This window comes from Doryrhamphus excisus, chromosome 9, assembly GCF_030265055.1.
Source record: "Doryrhamphus excisus isolate RoL2022-K1 chromosome 9, RoL_Dexc_1.0, whole genome shotgun sequence".
In the NCBI taxonomy this organism is placed as follows: Eukaryota; Metazoa; Chordata; class Actinopteri; order Syngnathiformes; family Syngnathidae; genus Doryrhamphus; species Doryrhamphus excisus.
This window is the reverse complement of record NC_080474.1, coordinates 5,612,781-5,628,473: the sequence shown is the minus strand read 5'-3', so window position 1 is coordinate 5,628,473 and position 15,693 is coordinate 5,612,781. Positions and strand designations below refer to the sequence as shown.

Below are 15,693 nucleotides of genomic sequence, written 5' to 3'. Positions count from 1 at the left end.
ATTTACTGCATTCAAAAAGCATACACCAAAGGCAACACCAGGAATTTTGAAGTAGCACATACGAACTTTGAGTCACTCCTGGGGGATTGAGGTGTTGCTGGAGAGCTGGTGGTTGGCAATGCTTGGGGTGGACACTTTGGAGACTTGAAGCATGGCAACGCTGCTGCTTGGAGCCCACATATAACAACACAGATCACAACTCTCACAACTCTCATCAGAGAACATCCTCCAACTGAGATATATGAGACTAACACAGCAAACACCATGCGGCGTACGGGTGAGTTTGTTTCTCTGGGGATCGTAAAATACCCAGGTAAAAACACCAATCAGCACCAACTGGTTATTCAGATGCATTTTCATCTTTGTTAAGATTTATTTCCATTCAAGAATCAATTTTAATGTTATGACTACTTTATAAAGACACCCGCTTGTATTCACTCGGTACAGCAAATAAAGGAGAGTTCTGCAGATTGAATTACTTAAATACTTAGAATAATAATATAGTACAGTTCTACTTCAACAATGATAAACGCCACTGAATATTAACGACAGAGTCAAACAAACCTTAAAATTACTGACATGTTTAATGTTGCTCAGTTTTTTGTGAAATCTGAGCTGGTATACAAAACAGATTTTAAAAATAACCAACAGAAATTAACTTGCTGACCACTAAGCGCGTTGGACTCGCTGGCTTCTTATGTTAATTTTACTTATTTAACCTCACAGGTATGCTTAAATATACTACTGTGGAGGTGAATAACTTGCTTTTCCAGATGAAATGTTCTCAAAATGTTCTTGAATAAATCTTGAATTTAGTGAAATAAATATCTTATAGATCAGTGCAACTTATGAGTATTACTAAATGTATTATTGTTTTTTTTTATTTGTTGTTGTTTTTTTTTTTTTTTTTGCAGGAAACACATCTCATTCACCCTAAGTCTAATTTCCCATGGGGATGAATAAAGTATCTACCTACTTCCCGACCTACCCAAGTCGGTAATAATTGATACATATTCATACATGTACCAGCCCAGAAGTTATACATACATATTTATGTCTATGTAATGTTATAAGGGTTTCTTTTTTCCCAGCAATCGTTGAGATGTGGCACTTTGTGTGGCAGCACCATTGTCATGTGAGACATAAGAAAAGTGAAACTTTCTCTGACAACTTTAATGGATAATATGACATTATGATTCATTAGTGATGAATACATATAACTTTTATACTTTAAATGCGAGGCGTATATGGGGCTTAAATTTGCTGGCAGGTCTGGTACCGAACCTCTGCAAAAATCGGGGCCTTACTATACATCTGCCGAAAACATTGCTTCATGTTTGTGTTCAGTGTCTTCAAACATGCTAACTGTGTCATTAGTCATCCTGCCTCAGATCCTTTTGCCACCCCTTTTTTAGACCTTAACTGCAAACAGACACACTTTCAATTACATATTCAAATATATGTGGACTGTGTTCCGTTTGACTGATCCTCTCATCCTGCAGCATGCCCCTCCTCGCTATCCTCCTGTCTGTTTCTTCATCCTTTCACCTTCCTCGCTTTGTTGACTCCACGATCAAACCGCCCTCCTCCTCCATCCGTTTTAGAAGTTGGGGATTTGAGGATTCCATTTCAAAACCGGGCACGTCTCAGTGACTCAAGTGAGGGGTTTGTTCCGCTGCCACACTTCCGTTCACAAATGCTCCAGCCTGGGGAGGAGGAAATGGGGAGAAATCCCTTTTAATCTAGTGAATCTGGCTCTTGCTGTCTCTTTTGTTCACTGTTAGTTGGACTTTTGCGCTCTCTTGGGATGCATGTGTGTGAGGTGGATGCGAGGCTGGCTCACGACACGCTCCACTTTGTGCACCGTAAAATAATCTCAGCAATATGTTTTGGCTTCTTATATGTACATTTCAGCCATAAATTCACATAGATTGACTGTTTTTCATTTGTCCCCATCAAATTATTAATAAAAGTTAAAAAAAAAGAAAGTTCTGCAGTAATTTTCTGCAGTTCAGCAAATAAAATAGTTGCAATCCAACAAGAGCCAAAATTCTTATGAGAAAAATGTTCTTATATCGTGAGGAAAAATACATATGCATTTTGTATCATAAAGCTGAAACATAAAGTTGTAATATGATGAACAACAAAGAACACAACAATTAAGTTGTAATTTTTGTAAAAATAAGGAAAAAAGTCTTAATATGGGAAATAAACCATAAATGTACAAAATAATGTCCAAAAATAAAATTTAAATAGTTAGAAAATGAAAACAAAATTGAAGTGAAGAAATATTGAGAAATATTCAAACAAGAAAAAGTCACAATTTTGAGTAAACTCAATTTATTGTTGAACTATTCAAGATTTTTTTAGTTTTTCAAACAAAAGTAAAGGTGCCATTTTTATAAAAATTGGGTTGTGGGAAATGTTTGAATATTATAGGAATAAAGTCAAAATGTCAATTAAATAAATTATTAATATTATGAGGAAAAAATGTACAAAGATCATTGTAGAAGAAAGCTGAAATATTTTGGGAAAAAAACAACTTCAAAAATTACAAAAAAAAAAAATTGCAAAGACCATTCATATGGAGGATAGGCTTTTTCACTTACAATATTCCACAGAGCTGAGATGTTTTTTTTTTTGTTTTTTTTTCTTGAAATATACAGTATGTAACTTGACCTCTGCATCCTTTCATTTTCCACTGTGGCCCTCGATGGAAAATATTTGGACACCCCTGATAAAGATACATAAAAACATCTTATTGAATGGACGATAACGGTGCTTTAGACTTTGCAGACTCGTGCTGTTACGTATGCCACGTACAACTGCACCTATGTCTTACTTTACTGTGAGGAATTCAGGACATGTTATATTTAGCAGGTAATTTACTGCTCTAATTGAATCATATATAGATCCAATGATGGCAAGGCTGTTGCAAATTTAGCACTAACACATACAAAAATGGAATTAAACCATGCTCCAGTGCTAAACCCCAGAGTATTAACACCTTTGTAAAGTATGTGTTTGTGTTCATGAGACACTTGGTGTGGAGGTTGCATGTTTGTTTGTTTTGTTTTTCCACAATCTATGGCATGAAAAGAACACTGACTTTGTTCTGTATACTATCATTTCGCTCTGCAAGGCTGTACTTTGCAAATGTTTGATATAGTGGCTTGAACATAAGCAGCCAGCTATGATTTTCTCTTTCACTGGAGAAGGCTGACACTTAAACACAGGAAGTGAGTACATTTAAAAGGCCAAAATGTAAGCAAAGAGAATACTGTCAACATGCGAGGATCTACTTGTTAAACATGTATGAAACAAGTAAACCACACCGTAAACAAATAACACGCAGAAATAAGTCCAAACACCGGAAGTGCGTGCCCTGAAATAATTGTGTGCATTACTTTTGTTAGAGTAGTAGATTTCATAGCACGTACTGCTTGGTGACACCCTTTGCTTTTTGGAAGATCTAAATGGAAAGAATATGGAACAGCTCCCCAGGCAATGTCACTGAACTCAGAGCTTTTCTTAGACAGAATTTAGAATTTTTGGTTGTCTTACAGGGTCAAAGAGTCCATCAGTACTGTGTTGAAATTTGCATAACTTGACAATCCATAACAAATACCGCACTGTCTTGTGGCAAAAGTAATCCTTTTAAGTCTCCTCCTGTGATAAATGGACATCCATATTTTCCATATTTTGCACCTTTCATAGACTTTTTGATCGGATTAATCAAGTTTTTCTAATTAATCATGATTAATCACCACATCCCACTATGTTACCTTATTTTAGCATATTATCGTATGGCCTTTTCATATAGCAAAGACGACATTTGCAATACAGAAAGTGAACAAATTTGCAATTAATGTGAAAGGGTTAGGGGTTAAGTAAGATTTGCGGACATGTAGAACTGTGAATTGTAATATGTAACTTGTATGTATGTTCAAAATGAATTAAACCACTGCCATTACTGTCCGTGTTTAGTGTAGTTTAAAGAAAGAAAGAAAGATGACATGACAGAGCAGGATCATACATATTTGTATGTATTAACAATTCTGCAAATCTGTTTACTTAACCTTGACCTGGTTTATTTAATAGCAGAATATACAGTATCTTTGAATCAGACTTTAGTTATGCTCGATTGATAAGGAGTTGCTTTCAAAGACACCATGCCGTTTAAATTGAATTCACATGTTTTGAGTGAGTTTTCTGGAATGTCTGAGTACACTTAAATAAGTTCTTTACATTATTGACCTCCCATAAACGCATAATAAAGGCGTTGTTGTGATGTTCAGCATGTCTGTGAATGCGTCTCTCCGTCTATCTAGTGACAATTGCAAGTTGCAAGTTGCAATGATGAATGGACGAGAGACATGTTTGGAGTGGAGTTGGAGATACATATATGATGCTGGAATTGCACTGCTGTTGATGTGTTCAATTAAATAAAACATGTAATTAATGAAATGTATTAGTTAGTGAACATCACTGTCGACAGAAGCACTATGGACTTGTGACATGGGAAATTAGATTGGGAGTTCGGTGAACTTGCTCACCGGTAAGCATGTTGTACCCGCTCGTCTAATAACTTTTCTAGAGTAAACATTCGCAAAATGACTTATGGGCGGCACGGCGGTCGAGTGGTTAGCGTGCAGACCTCACAGCTAGGAGACCAGGGTTCAATTCCACCTTCGGCCATTTCTGTGTGGAGTTTGCATGTTCTCCCCGTGGGTTTTCTCCGGGTACTCCGGTTTTTCTCCCACATTCCAAAAACATGCTCGGTTAATTGGCAACTCCAAATTGTCCATAGGTATGAATGTGAGTGTAAATGGTTGTTTGTCTATATGTACCCTGTGATTGGCTTGCCACCAGTCCAGGGTGTACACCGCCTCTCGCCCGAAGACAGCTGGGATAGGCTCCAGCAACCCCCGCGACCCTCATGAGGAAAAGCGGTAGAAAATTAATGAATGAATGAATGAGTTTTCTTCATGGATCATTTTAATTTTTAGCCACATATACAGGTATATTAGCTGCACCAATGTAGGGACACAAGGTTCAAAGTTTGAGAAAAAAGTAGCATCCTGTACACAGGGATTTACGGTAGTACTTTGGTCTCCATAAGCTTTCAGACCTGGCGGATGGCCATGCTCTCTGACAGCTGTCAACCACAATGACTACGCCGTGCATCAGCTGCAGCAACATTTCACACACAAACGTGTTGATTATCAGTGGGCCAGCAGTGAAAGACTCCCTCTGACTTGCCTGTCTATTAATGACAGCAACTATGATTGCGACTGGGAGAAAGAGGGCACAGCCTGTCGCTTTGATTCATGCAATAGCATCTCCGACTTGGTGGCTCCTTGCCAAAGTCTCCACAGACATTACACCCACTCCTAAATGACATTTAATGTGTAAAGCAGTGGCTGTCCTCAGGCTCAGTCACCCCCGGGCCCTATACAAGACATGAGCACTGAACCCTGTGCTAAGTGTTTCGGTGTGGTCTCCAAACCCGGAGCAAAAGTACTTCTCACTCAGATGTTCTGATTCACCTCACTGGCATGATTGAATATGGAGAGAATGACCTTGGAGGCACGTGCTGTCAATATTATGATGTATGCATGTGCCCACCCGCCGCCACCGTCCCCTATTCTGCATTGTGACTCGCTTTCTGGTTCACATCTGCGTCACAGTCTGCCTCAACGTCAGGAGATCTGGTTTCAAGTGTCTGTTGGTGTCTCTTTGTGGCTTTTCTCCAGCTCCCTCCTACATTTGAAAAACTTGCATGTTTGGTTCATTATAGAGTCCAAATTGCACATGGCTATGAAAGTAGTTTTAATGTGCTCTGTGATTGACTGGCGACCAGTCCAATGTGTAACCAGCCTGGAAGAGGTGTCAGTGATGAGGACAAGTGGTATAGAAAATGGATGGATTGGGGGTCTCACTCGGATTGTCTAACAATATATAATGGAAATGTTTTAAATATGTTTTTTCCAAGGAAAGAAACTGATGATTATGGACTGTATAGTAAAAAAAAATAATGTATTGCTGCTTTCTGAGTAAAAGTAATTAATGTCTAGTGTACAAAAGTTCAAAGCGTGCAGTTAGCAAACCATCCATCCAACCAGCACGCAGTAAGCAAACTTGAACTAAAAATGAGAAATATTGAGCATCATGTTATCCTGCAGCCACATCATTGCATTTGGGCAAGGCTTTCAGAGCTCAGTATTTCCCCAAATGATGTCTGATTCCTCTGCAGTGAACAGTCTGAGCCAAAGCCAAATCTAAAGGTGCATGGATTACAAGAGCTGGGCCAAAGAAAAATGTGCAATTATGGAGGCAGCTGGCAGAATGCCACTCTAAGTCTATTAACCTTTAAGAGGTTCAAACACAATGACGGCAAACAATCCAAATAAGGCAGGAATGGGTCCTGAAGTCAGCCAAAGGTAGCTAAGACTCCACATCAAAATAATAGCAGGACAGTCTAGACATATCCAGTAATCAAATTGAAATGTTGGTAATCCAGAAATTGACACTCGAGACCCAGACAGGCAGTTTTAATGGACCAGACACCTCAATGACAGCAGATAGAAACAATATAAAATAAATAATCGTCAGAGAGTAAAGTCCATCCCAACAAAACACTCATTGAATGTATGACGACAAACTATGGCATCAAAGTGAAACCTTTAAGGCAGGGGTCTCAAACTCAATTTACTTGGGGGCCACTGGAGCTAGGGTCTGGGCAAGGCTGGGCCGCATCTGGTTTTCCAAAAAAAAAAAAAAAAAACGCATTTATTAAAAACAGAAAAATATACAAACTTTTTCAGTGCTTTGGTTCCGATTTTCTACAATAAAAGCTCTGATAAAACATTCCACTGTTCTCAAATATCTTATTTTTTTTATTTTTCTGCACAAAATAAGATGAAAAATAAATAAACAAATCAAGAATAGAGAAAATCAATCAATCTGTAATAAATAAATATAATAATCATAATAAAACGACAAATAATAAAAACTTAAGAAACCACATATAGTTGGTGGGTAGACAAATTATTTTTTTCAGATTAAAATGAACAAAGCATTATTAGAGCCCTGTAGACATGACAAAACACGACTATAGTCACATTTATACTCTTCTTATTTACAACATATTGCGCAACTGCAGGGTCTTGAGACACATGCTAACTCGCAAACTAGAGAGCTAGCGACCTAAACAGTAACCTTCAAGTTATTTCCTTTAAACTTAAATAGCCAAAAACTTACCACTTCCACACGGATAGGGAGGATAACTATTAACAGTTATTTAACCTTTAACATGAACATTAATCAAACGTAATAATTTTTTCTGGGTACATGATACCATACAGCATCCATATCAAACTTGCGCGGGCCACACTAACATTAAACTTTCATATCAAGGCGGGGGCCTCAAACTAGTGTCCTGCAGGCCACATTTGGCCCGCGGGCCGCGTGTTTGAGACCCCTGCTTTAAGGCCAGACACATTAAATCCTGAGACGCTCAAACTCATCCTAATGTCAGACTGCCTCAATTATTAAACGTGTATTAGCTATGAACTGTCAGTAGCATAAATATGTTTTTACATAACATTTCACAATGTCCCTACACACACACACACACACACACTGCTGCTAAGTACCTCCAACTGCGTATGCTTGATTAAAAGACTTTCTCGGCACTTTGCCATCTGTCTCTGCATTTCGGGGGTCTAATCTTTTGACAGCCCTTGTCGCCCCGCGACAATCTGAAATTTTGGTTGCAGATGAGCTTCATGTGTAATTTTTTAACATTTGTTGTCACACAGCCACAGTGGAACCTCGGTTTCCATACACCTTGGTTTTCGTAGGAAGAATGGATAACAGTTCTGTTAGAGGTGGGACAATATAGACAGATTCCAGCTACAGACTCTTTTAATCATGTTTATTATATGTATGTGTGGTTTATTTGTTCTTAGATCACACATACTGTACAACGATGAACGGCTTCAGCTTGTCTCCTCCTTCCTTAAGTAAGAACTGGGCACCTTGGACCGATGAGGTGTTCATGCATACTAAGTGTGTATGCTTTTTTTTAATCACAGCTGCAAAATAATCCACCATGACGCCAAAGAAAGCTGCAAGTGCCAGAACTTTGAGAAAGAACACAAGAAACACTACTGACTTCAAGTTAAAAAGAAATGTAGCAAAGCTTTTGGTTTTTGTGTATTTTGGTTTTCATGTGTCCTTTGGGAACAGCTTAATGACGAAAAACTGAACAAATAAAAATACTCACTGTGAATCTTACTACTTTGAATGTTTAAGCAACTTTTGGTGGTGATCTCACATTCTTAACACCCCTTGAGAGAGAGAATTATTCCTTTAATGCTCTGAATACGCATCTATGTGATTTGTTGGCTTTCCTTGGTCGGAAATGCATTCCCTCACAGTCAACAAACATGCATGTTCGGTTAATTGGAGAGTCAAAATTGTCCATAGGTATGATTTGAGAGTAAATTGTTGTTTGTCTATACTACTATGTTCCCTATAATTGGCCAATGTCAGCTATGATAGGCTCCAACTTACTGTAAAACCATGATAAGTGGTAAAAAAAAAAAAAAAAAAAAAAAGAAATGGCCTACCGCGGTGTTTGGCTTCAGTTTCCCTTATAGTTTATATCCCACACCAATTGTAATTTGTAATATTTGGCAATATTGTTGTCTGACATTGTAGGTTTTTGTTAAACCTGACCTTTGCATACTCATACTTAGTCTTTGTTTCCCCACAATGGAGGGAACACTGTCGGGAATATAATATAGTATTTCCTTTTTTCCTACATTATATTACTATAGTACCCACTAAAAGATCCTTCCGTTATTGTGTTTGCAGTCTATTCGAGAAGTGACAGGCTATGTGTTGGTGGCTCTGAACCAATTTGACTACTTGCCTCTGGAGAACCTGAGAATCATCCGAGGGAATAAGCTGTACGAGGACCGCTACTCGCTTGCGATCTTCCTCAACTACAGACATGACGGAAACTTCGGTCTGCGTCAGCTGGGTCTGAGGAACCTCACAGGTGAGTGACATTTTGTCTGAGAGTGTGTTGTAATGAATATGTTAAATGTCGCGGGTACAAGCCACCGAGCTGTAAAACCCAGCCATTCATTAGTAGACTGTGACTGTGATAGCTGATAGGAGGGCATGTGTGGGTGGCTCAGTGTCCTCATGAACAATGGACCTTTTTGTTGCTAGGTTTCCTTTTGGCATTTCAAGCCCAGAAGCCACATAGAGATGAAGCTCTTGACTTGATAAATCTGAGGCATTTTCCTCTGCAGGGTCTATGTTGAGAAAGCGTGTGCCAAACCAACTGTGAATCAAAAGATTTGATTTACGCTGCGGGTTTTTATGGGTGCATGCTGTGAAGAAAAGGCCATGCTTGTTTATTCTGAAAAACAACAAACTTTTTCAGTACTGTGCATGTATTTGTATAATTATGGGCATATATGGGTAATTTACATTACCCATATAATTGCTTCTCATATAAATAATAAATTATTATAATCTTGGTTAGCGTCAGCCCTGGTTAGGGTGTTTACGTCAAATACACACCATGTATGCCTCAGTTTGCATGCATTTTCTAGTCACCATACAATATGGCGTATGTCTTGTTGTGTTATTAATACATGCATTCTTGTTAGTAACCAAATCCATAGCATGATATTACATGGAAACAGGAACTTGAAGTCAGCCTGTCTATGATGTCATCAGCAGTTGATTCTGTAGTTATTTTCTGGCTTACAGTTATACCACAAATTTCAACACATATTCTGTATAGTATAAATTGCATTTTATAATTGTACATGCATAACACAATTCAATAAGCATATACTGCAAATGGTGAATGAAATGGATACACCAGGGGTTTTCAAAGTGTGGCCCGGGAGCCATTTCGGACTCGTGGCTTGTTTTTGTATTCGCCTGCGGCACAAAATAGAGATAAAATTAAACAAACAGAATTTGAAAAATCAAGCAGAATGTGAAGTCAAAAAGCTGAAAAGGTCATACTACTAAAAAAATATATAAATAAAATCAACACAGACATGGGTGGTGCTGAAATTGGTAGATTATTTGAAGTCCGAAATTGATATGGATTGATCAGAGGTTGCTATATTTATTGTTTATTATTCAGCTATATTTGTACTTTGTATGTATATAAGTCATCTGTAAGACTTGAGTTTTTTTTTCTCCAACTTTCATGTGTTTTGTTGTTGTTTGTTTTATTTTTCTAGTTTTATTTTACATTTTGTTTCTACAATGTGCCATTCACGGGCCCATTCTCCCATTCTCCAGCCCACAAATGACCCGTGGGACACATTTTGGACATCCCCGGTTTAGATATTTCACAGGAATGGGGGGGGGGGGGGGGGTGCTAACAAATGAGTGTGTTCACACACATAGCACTATCACAAATGACCGCACTGGATGCAGGCTTCCACGGTGGTGAACACACATCGGCTAGAGGAGGTGCAGTCCAGCGACAAGCATCCTGTGTGCTTTTGTTGATTACACAGTATAAATGCATGATGGAAACACATAATTGCCCACCACTCGGGAATTCAGAGTGGAGTTACGATGCATACACATTTTTTAAAAAGTCTTTTTTGCAAATGAATCGGGCAGTACTTAAATCACAGGTCACACAGGGTAGGACTTATTTCTAGGTGCATATGAGGGTGAAATTCTCGCACTGTACAGCCCTGACATGCAGACACAATACAGACAGTGGCTGCAGCGCCAGCGAGTCTGTCTAGAGAAGGGTGGTCGCTGTGTGTGTGACTGGCCAATCAGAGTCAAGATCAGAGTGAATGTGCAGAAGGATATTTGCCGTGATCACCTCAAGGTTGGTTCCATCTTACAATTACTTTGTCCCCATCCATTTGGCTATTATTCAGCAGACAACTGTATGATTTCTAAACCTTTTCTATAAATGTTCAGACTGTTTCTGAACTACATAATTTCAGTAAACAAAGTAAACAATGAAGTGTTCCACTTCATTGTGGAACTTCACAATGCGCTTATGTGATATGGTTCAACTTGGATGCTGTCTCACATGTTGTTGCGCTGGACTTTGAATGAATTTCTTATGTCCATCACCACCGGCAACTTTTTTTTTTTTTTTTGCCAAGATGGTCCTTCTCATTGTAGTGCCAAGCTGATGTTGCTCAGGGAGCCGAGGCTGGACTCTGTGAGAGGATGTTAGATGTACCATCCATCGCCCCCAGCCATGATGTGCAGGGGAAGTGAATCTGCTTTCCAGTGGTCTCAGTGTTCTCTTCACGATTGTTTTCAAGTATTTCATAAGCAAATTGAAAATGTTTAGTATCAGTAGAATAGAATGCAAAGATAATACTGCCATTACCTTTTATTTCTGAAAAAGTGAAAGTGCTTTTTTCGTCCCTTTGTATTGAGTGGTGGACTCCTATCGAGCAGCTACACACGATAACCAGCACAGAAAGCTTTCTAGATCTTCCAGAATCTGTTTTAATGTATTCCACCCATGGCCCACCTCCATGCACGCCCACTTTGCTGTGGTTGGTTACACTGCCAAGTGCATAGAAACACTTCCAGTTTGTGCTGCTAACTGTTTAGGAGTTAATAAATGGTATAAGTGCTGCTAATAAATGCCGATTTCGCCCACTGGCGAGTGGGTATAAAGACTTCCAGTTTGTGCTGCCAACTTTATAGGAGTTGATAAACAGTGGTTTATCTTGAATGTCCACTTTTAACATACAACCATATGTGTTAGATCCGGAAGTGGAAACTGTATAGTCCGAAGTTTCTCAAGAAGAGAGATTACATTAAGATGGCAGTAATGTGTTTTGTGGGACTACTAGCGTGTAAAAACTTGGGTAGAGTTTCTCAATGGACATCATACCTTGTATTGTGAATATAGCCTAATGGATTTAGTTTGGTGTTATATTTTTTTTGTTTTTTGGTCTCTAGTTTTTGTCCCTTTTGTTGTTGTTGTTGTTGACAAAAATGTTCATTTTATCATAGTCTTTGCCGTGAATTTGTTTTGTTTGTGTCGGTTTTCTCTGGGTACTCCGGCTTCCTCCCACATCCCAAAAACTTGTTAGGTTAATTGGCAAATCCAAATTGTCCATAGGTATGAATGTGAGTGTGAATGGTTGTTTGTCTATATGTGCCCTGTGATTGGCTGGCCACCAGTCCAGGGTGTACCCCACCTCTTGCCCAAATACAGCTGGGATAGCCTCCAGCATACCCCCGCGACCCCAATGAGGATAAGCAGTACAGAAAATGGATTGTTACCATCTCTATTTTGTTTTGTTGGGGAAAAACAACAAAAATGTTGAAAATTATTATTTGGCGATGAAATTAACACGGCTATGTGACATGTAATAGAAAAAAAAATAAAAACAGGTCTGCCCTCAAGTTCTTTGGAAAGTTTGTGTTACCTGTCTCATTTATGACAGGGACCTTGACATTGCTGTCAAATTAAAATCATTGTTCCATCAGCAGAAGGTCCCATGAGATGTGTAAAACAGGTCAATATGATCCATAAGTAACATATAAGAGGATCAAATGTATTAGGGCCTAATCGAGAGAAGGCGCTGTAGAATACCCCCTCCAGTGGCAAAACACACCCGCATTACTTGATTTGGAATTGCCTTGGATGAAATCAATTTGTCGCTAGTATATTGTAGCAGTGCTCTTATTGATTTTTCTGGCTACCTCGCTGAGTGCTGTGAATAGACTCTGTGGACTTGAGGGGGCTAAAGGATGGGGTGTAGGAGCTTCCTGGCTGAGCAAGGATAGGACTCCCTCTGATGCACCTTTCAATCAAGCTTAGCCAACTTATCCTCAAGAATGTGGGAGAAAGTTTGGGAATGCTCTGTGCACACAAAGTGAATTAAAAAACAAAACTTCTTTATTCACCACCCAGGATTAAAATCACTTTGTAACAGTCTAGGCGACTTAAAGACACAGGGTTGTGGTAGTGTTTTTGAGCACCGCACATCAACGGACTTGTAAATGAAATTGGGAGGAGTTGGTAAAGTGATTGAACTTTGCTTTTCAAGCACTGTGGGAGCAAGGTGGAAAAAACACCTGTTCAGGGTGCCTCACTGTTTCTCCTTTATCTCTATCCATCGGTGCCCTTATAAAATCGTCATTTTATGCGACTATACTGTAGCATGTCATAGATTGTAACTTTTATTTCCTCTCAGAGGGTCGATAAAAGGTTACAGTGTTTAATTTTTCTTTATTCATTCCCTTAAACAAGACATGGTACTCTCAGTTGTATGACAAAGTAACATTTGATTTTTAAAAAATCAGATAATAAGCCAAGGAAATGTAGATTAACAAGAATGAAGAATTGAACTAGATGATGTAATTTCAGTAGAAATGCTGAAGATGAATTGTAATGTAGCCTGAATATTGAAATATTCTAAAATATTGTTGAAATATATTAATCAACTGACGATCGAACCAGCAACCATGGGTGACGACCATCTTGCAACTTGAACCAAGCCACTGCGTACAGAATATGTAGGATGATATAGGTACATTGAAATTGTCCAGTTTCAATGGTAAAATAAATGAAACACAAATTTTGAAAATTTGGAACATGTCTTGATTGATAGCCTAACATGTCCCGAATGAGCATGACATGTTGGAGTAGTTTGCACACAAAAAAATGGCTGAACTTGAAATGTTGGAATGTAAAAATGGAGAGTCAAATTATTTTCAACAATTTCATGAGGACTGAGGATCGAGCCAGCAACAGTTGGGATGGGAGACAACCAATCTACCACCTGAGCCTGTACAAGAGGTGGAATGTCACAGTAATGTCAATTTTAAACGTATTTCACTCATAGGGGGCACCATTTAATTTGTCCTTTGGAAGTTTGAAATTTTGGAAAGTAAAAGCGCAGACTGAATTTTGAAGTATTTAAATATGTTTAATTATTACAGCACGGTTGAGGATAGAACCAGCAAGCGTCCCATTGCTAAAATCATAAAAAGTACATTTTGTTGAAATAAACCTGACCCAAACAACCAAGGTTAGTTTTACTACAAATAGAGTAGCAAATAGAGCCCAATGGCCGTTGTGTCAACACAGTAGAAGTCACATAGAGAGCATCATCACATTCTAGTTTCAGCCTGTTTCCCTGACTAAATAATAGTCTCAGTAAGGAGCACAGATGAGTTTTCTGTTTGAACATAATTTACTACGCCCCCTCCTACTCGTCCGTCGTTTTAGCCAGAGTATCTTTATTCTATCAGACTTGCTCAGTGTTGTTGATTCATCTTACTAACTGCCCCAACGCCTGCACTGCGTCTGTCCAAAATGAAACTTCCAAACTGAGGCCCCATCTGCTGAATGATCCTCTCTCATTGCATGCATGTACACAAGCCCGCGATATACGCCAAAGGCATTATCCGCTCCTTCATGGCCCATCTGCTCTCTCTTTATTTGTCTCATTTACTGTCTCACTTCCACCCCCCCCCCCACCCCCCATTATTGGCTTTCGATCCCTTGTTGAATTGCACTCAACGGTCCTGACATGTCATATCAATACTTTTTACAGATATACTGTAAAACCTTGGGATATGTGCTAAATATTCCATACTTTGGCTATTTTAGAGACGATAGTAGGGCTAGTAGTTAATGGAGTCAGAGCCCAGCAGGATACAGACTGATTTTGGTATTTCCACGTATGGATTACTGGATTACCGTCTAACAATCGTGTCTTCTGTTAACACCCGAGTTTTGTTTCCAACATTCCTTTTGTATGTTATGTACTGTATTTTCCCGAGCATATATCCTGGTCTGTAGCTTGTTGTTAATCCTAAGGGCCTTAATTATCACTGATTTGGTTCCTTGTTCCATAAATTGGCACAGTCTTGTTTGGATGGGCCTTTTTACGGTGCAAAAGTCCCCCGGATTCTTTTATTCTAATGGATCAAGAAGTCTGAAGGACAGTTTACAATTTAATTCAGACAGGAGTAGATACAGTATGTCACAAAAGTGAGTACACCCCTCACATTTCTGCAAATATTTTATTATATCTTTTCATGGGACAACACTGAAGAAATGAAACTTTGCTACAATGTAAAGTAGTCAGTGTACAGCTTGTATAACAGTGTAAATTTACTGTCCCCTCAAAATAACTCAATACACAGACCTTAATGTCTAAACTGCAGGCAACAAAAGTGAATACACCCCTAAGTGAAAATGTCCAAATTGGGCCAAAAGTGTCAATATTTTGTGTGGCCACCATTATTTTCCAGCACTGCCTTAACCCTCTTAGGCATGGAGTTCACCAGAGCTTCACAGGTTGCCACTGGAATCCTCTTCCACTTCTCCATGACGACATCACGGAGCTGGTGGATGTTAGAGACCTTGTGCTCCTTCACCTTCAGTTTGAGGATGCCCCACAGATGCTCAATAGGATTTAGGTCCGGAGACATGCTTGGCCAGTCCATCACATTCACCCTTAACTTCTTTAGCAAAGCAGTGGTTGTCTTGGAGGTGTGTTTGGGGTCGTTGTCATGTTGGAATACTGCCCTGCGGCCCAGTTTCCGAAGGGAGGGGATCATGCTCTGCTTCAGGATGTCACAGTACATGTTGGCATTCATGGTTCCCTCAATGAACTGTAGCTCCCCAGTGCCGGC

The 15,693-nt window shown here is 39.1% G+C and overlaps 1 protein-coding gene across 2 annotated transcripts in view; it reads left to right on the top strand.

Moving 5' to 3' along the window:
- Positions 1-15,693, top strand: part of LOC131135575 (receptor tyrosine-protein kinase erbB-4-like) — a 283,365-nt gene that overhangs the window by 163,027 nt on the left and 104,645 nt on the right. For both annotated transcript variants that reach the window (XM_058081635.1, XM_058081636.1), the window contains exon 3: positions 8,884-9,070. In XM_058081635.1, coding sequence (XP_057937618.1) covers positions 8,884-9,070 — 187 coding nt within the window. The remainder of the gene's footprint in view (positions 1-8,883; positions 9,071-15,693) is intronic.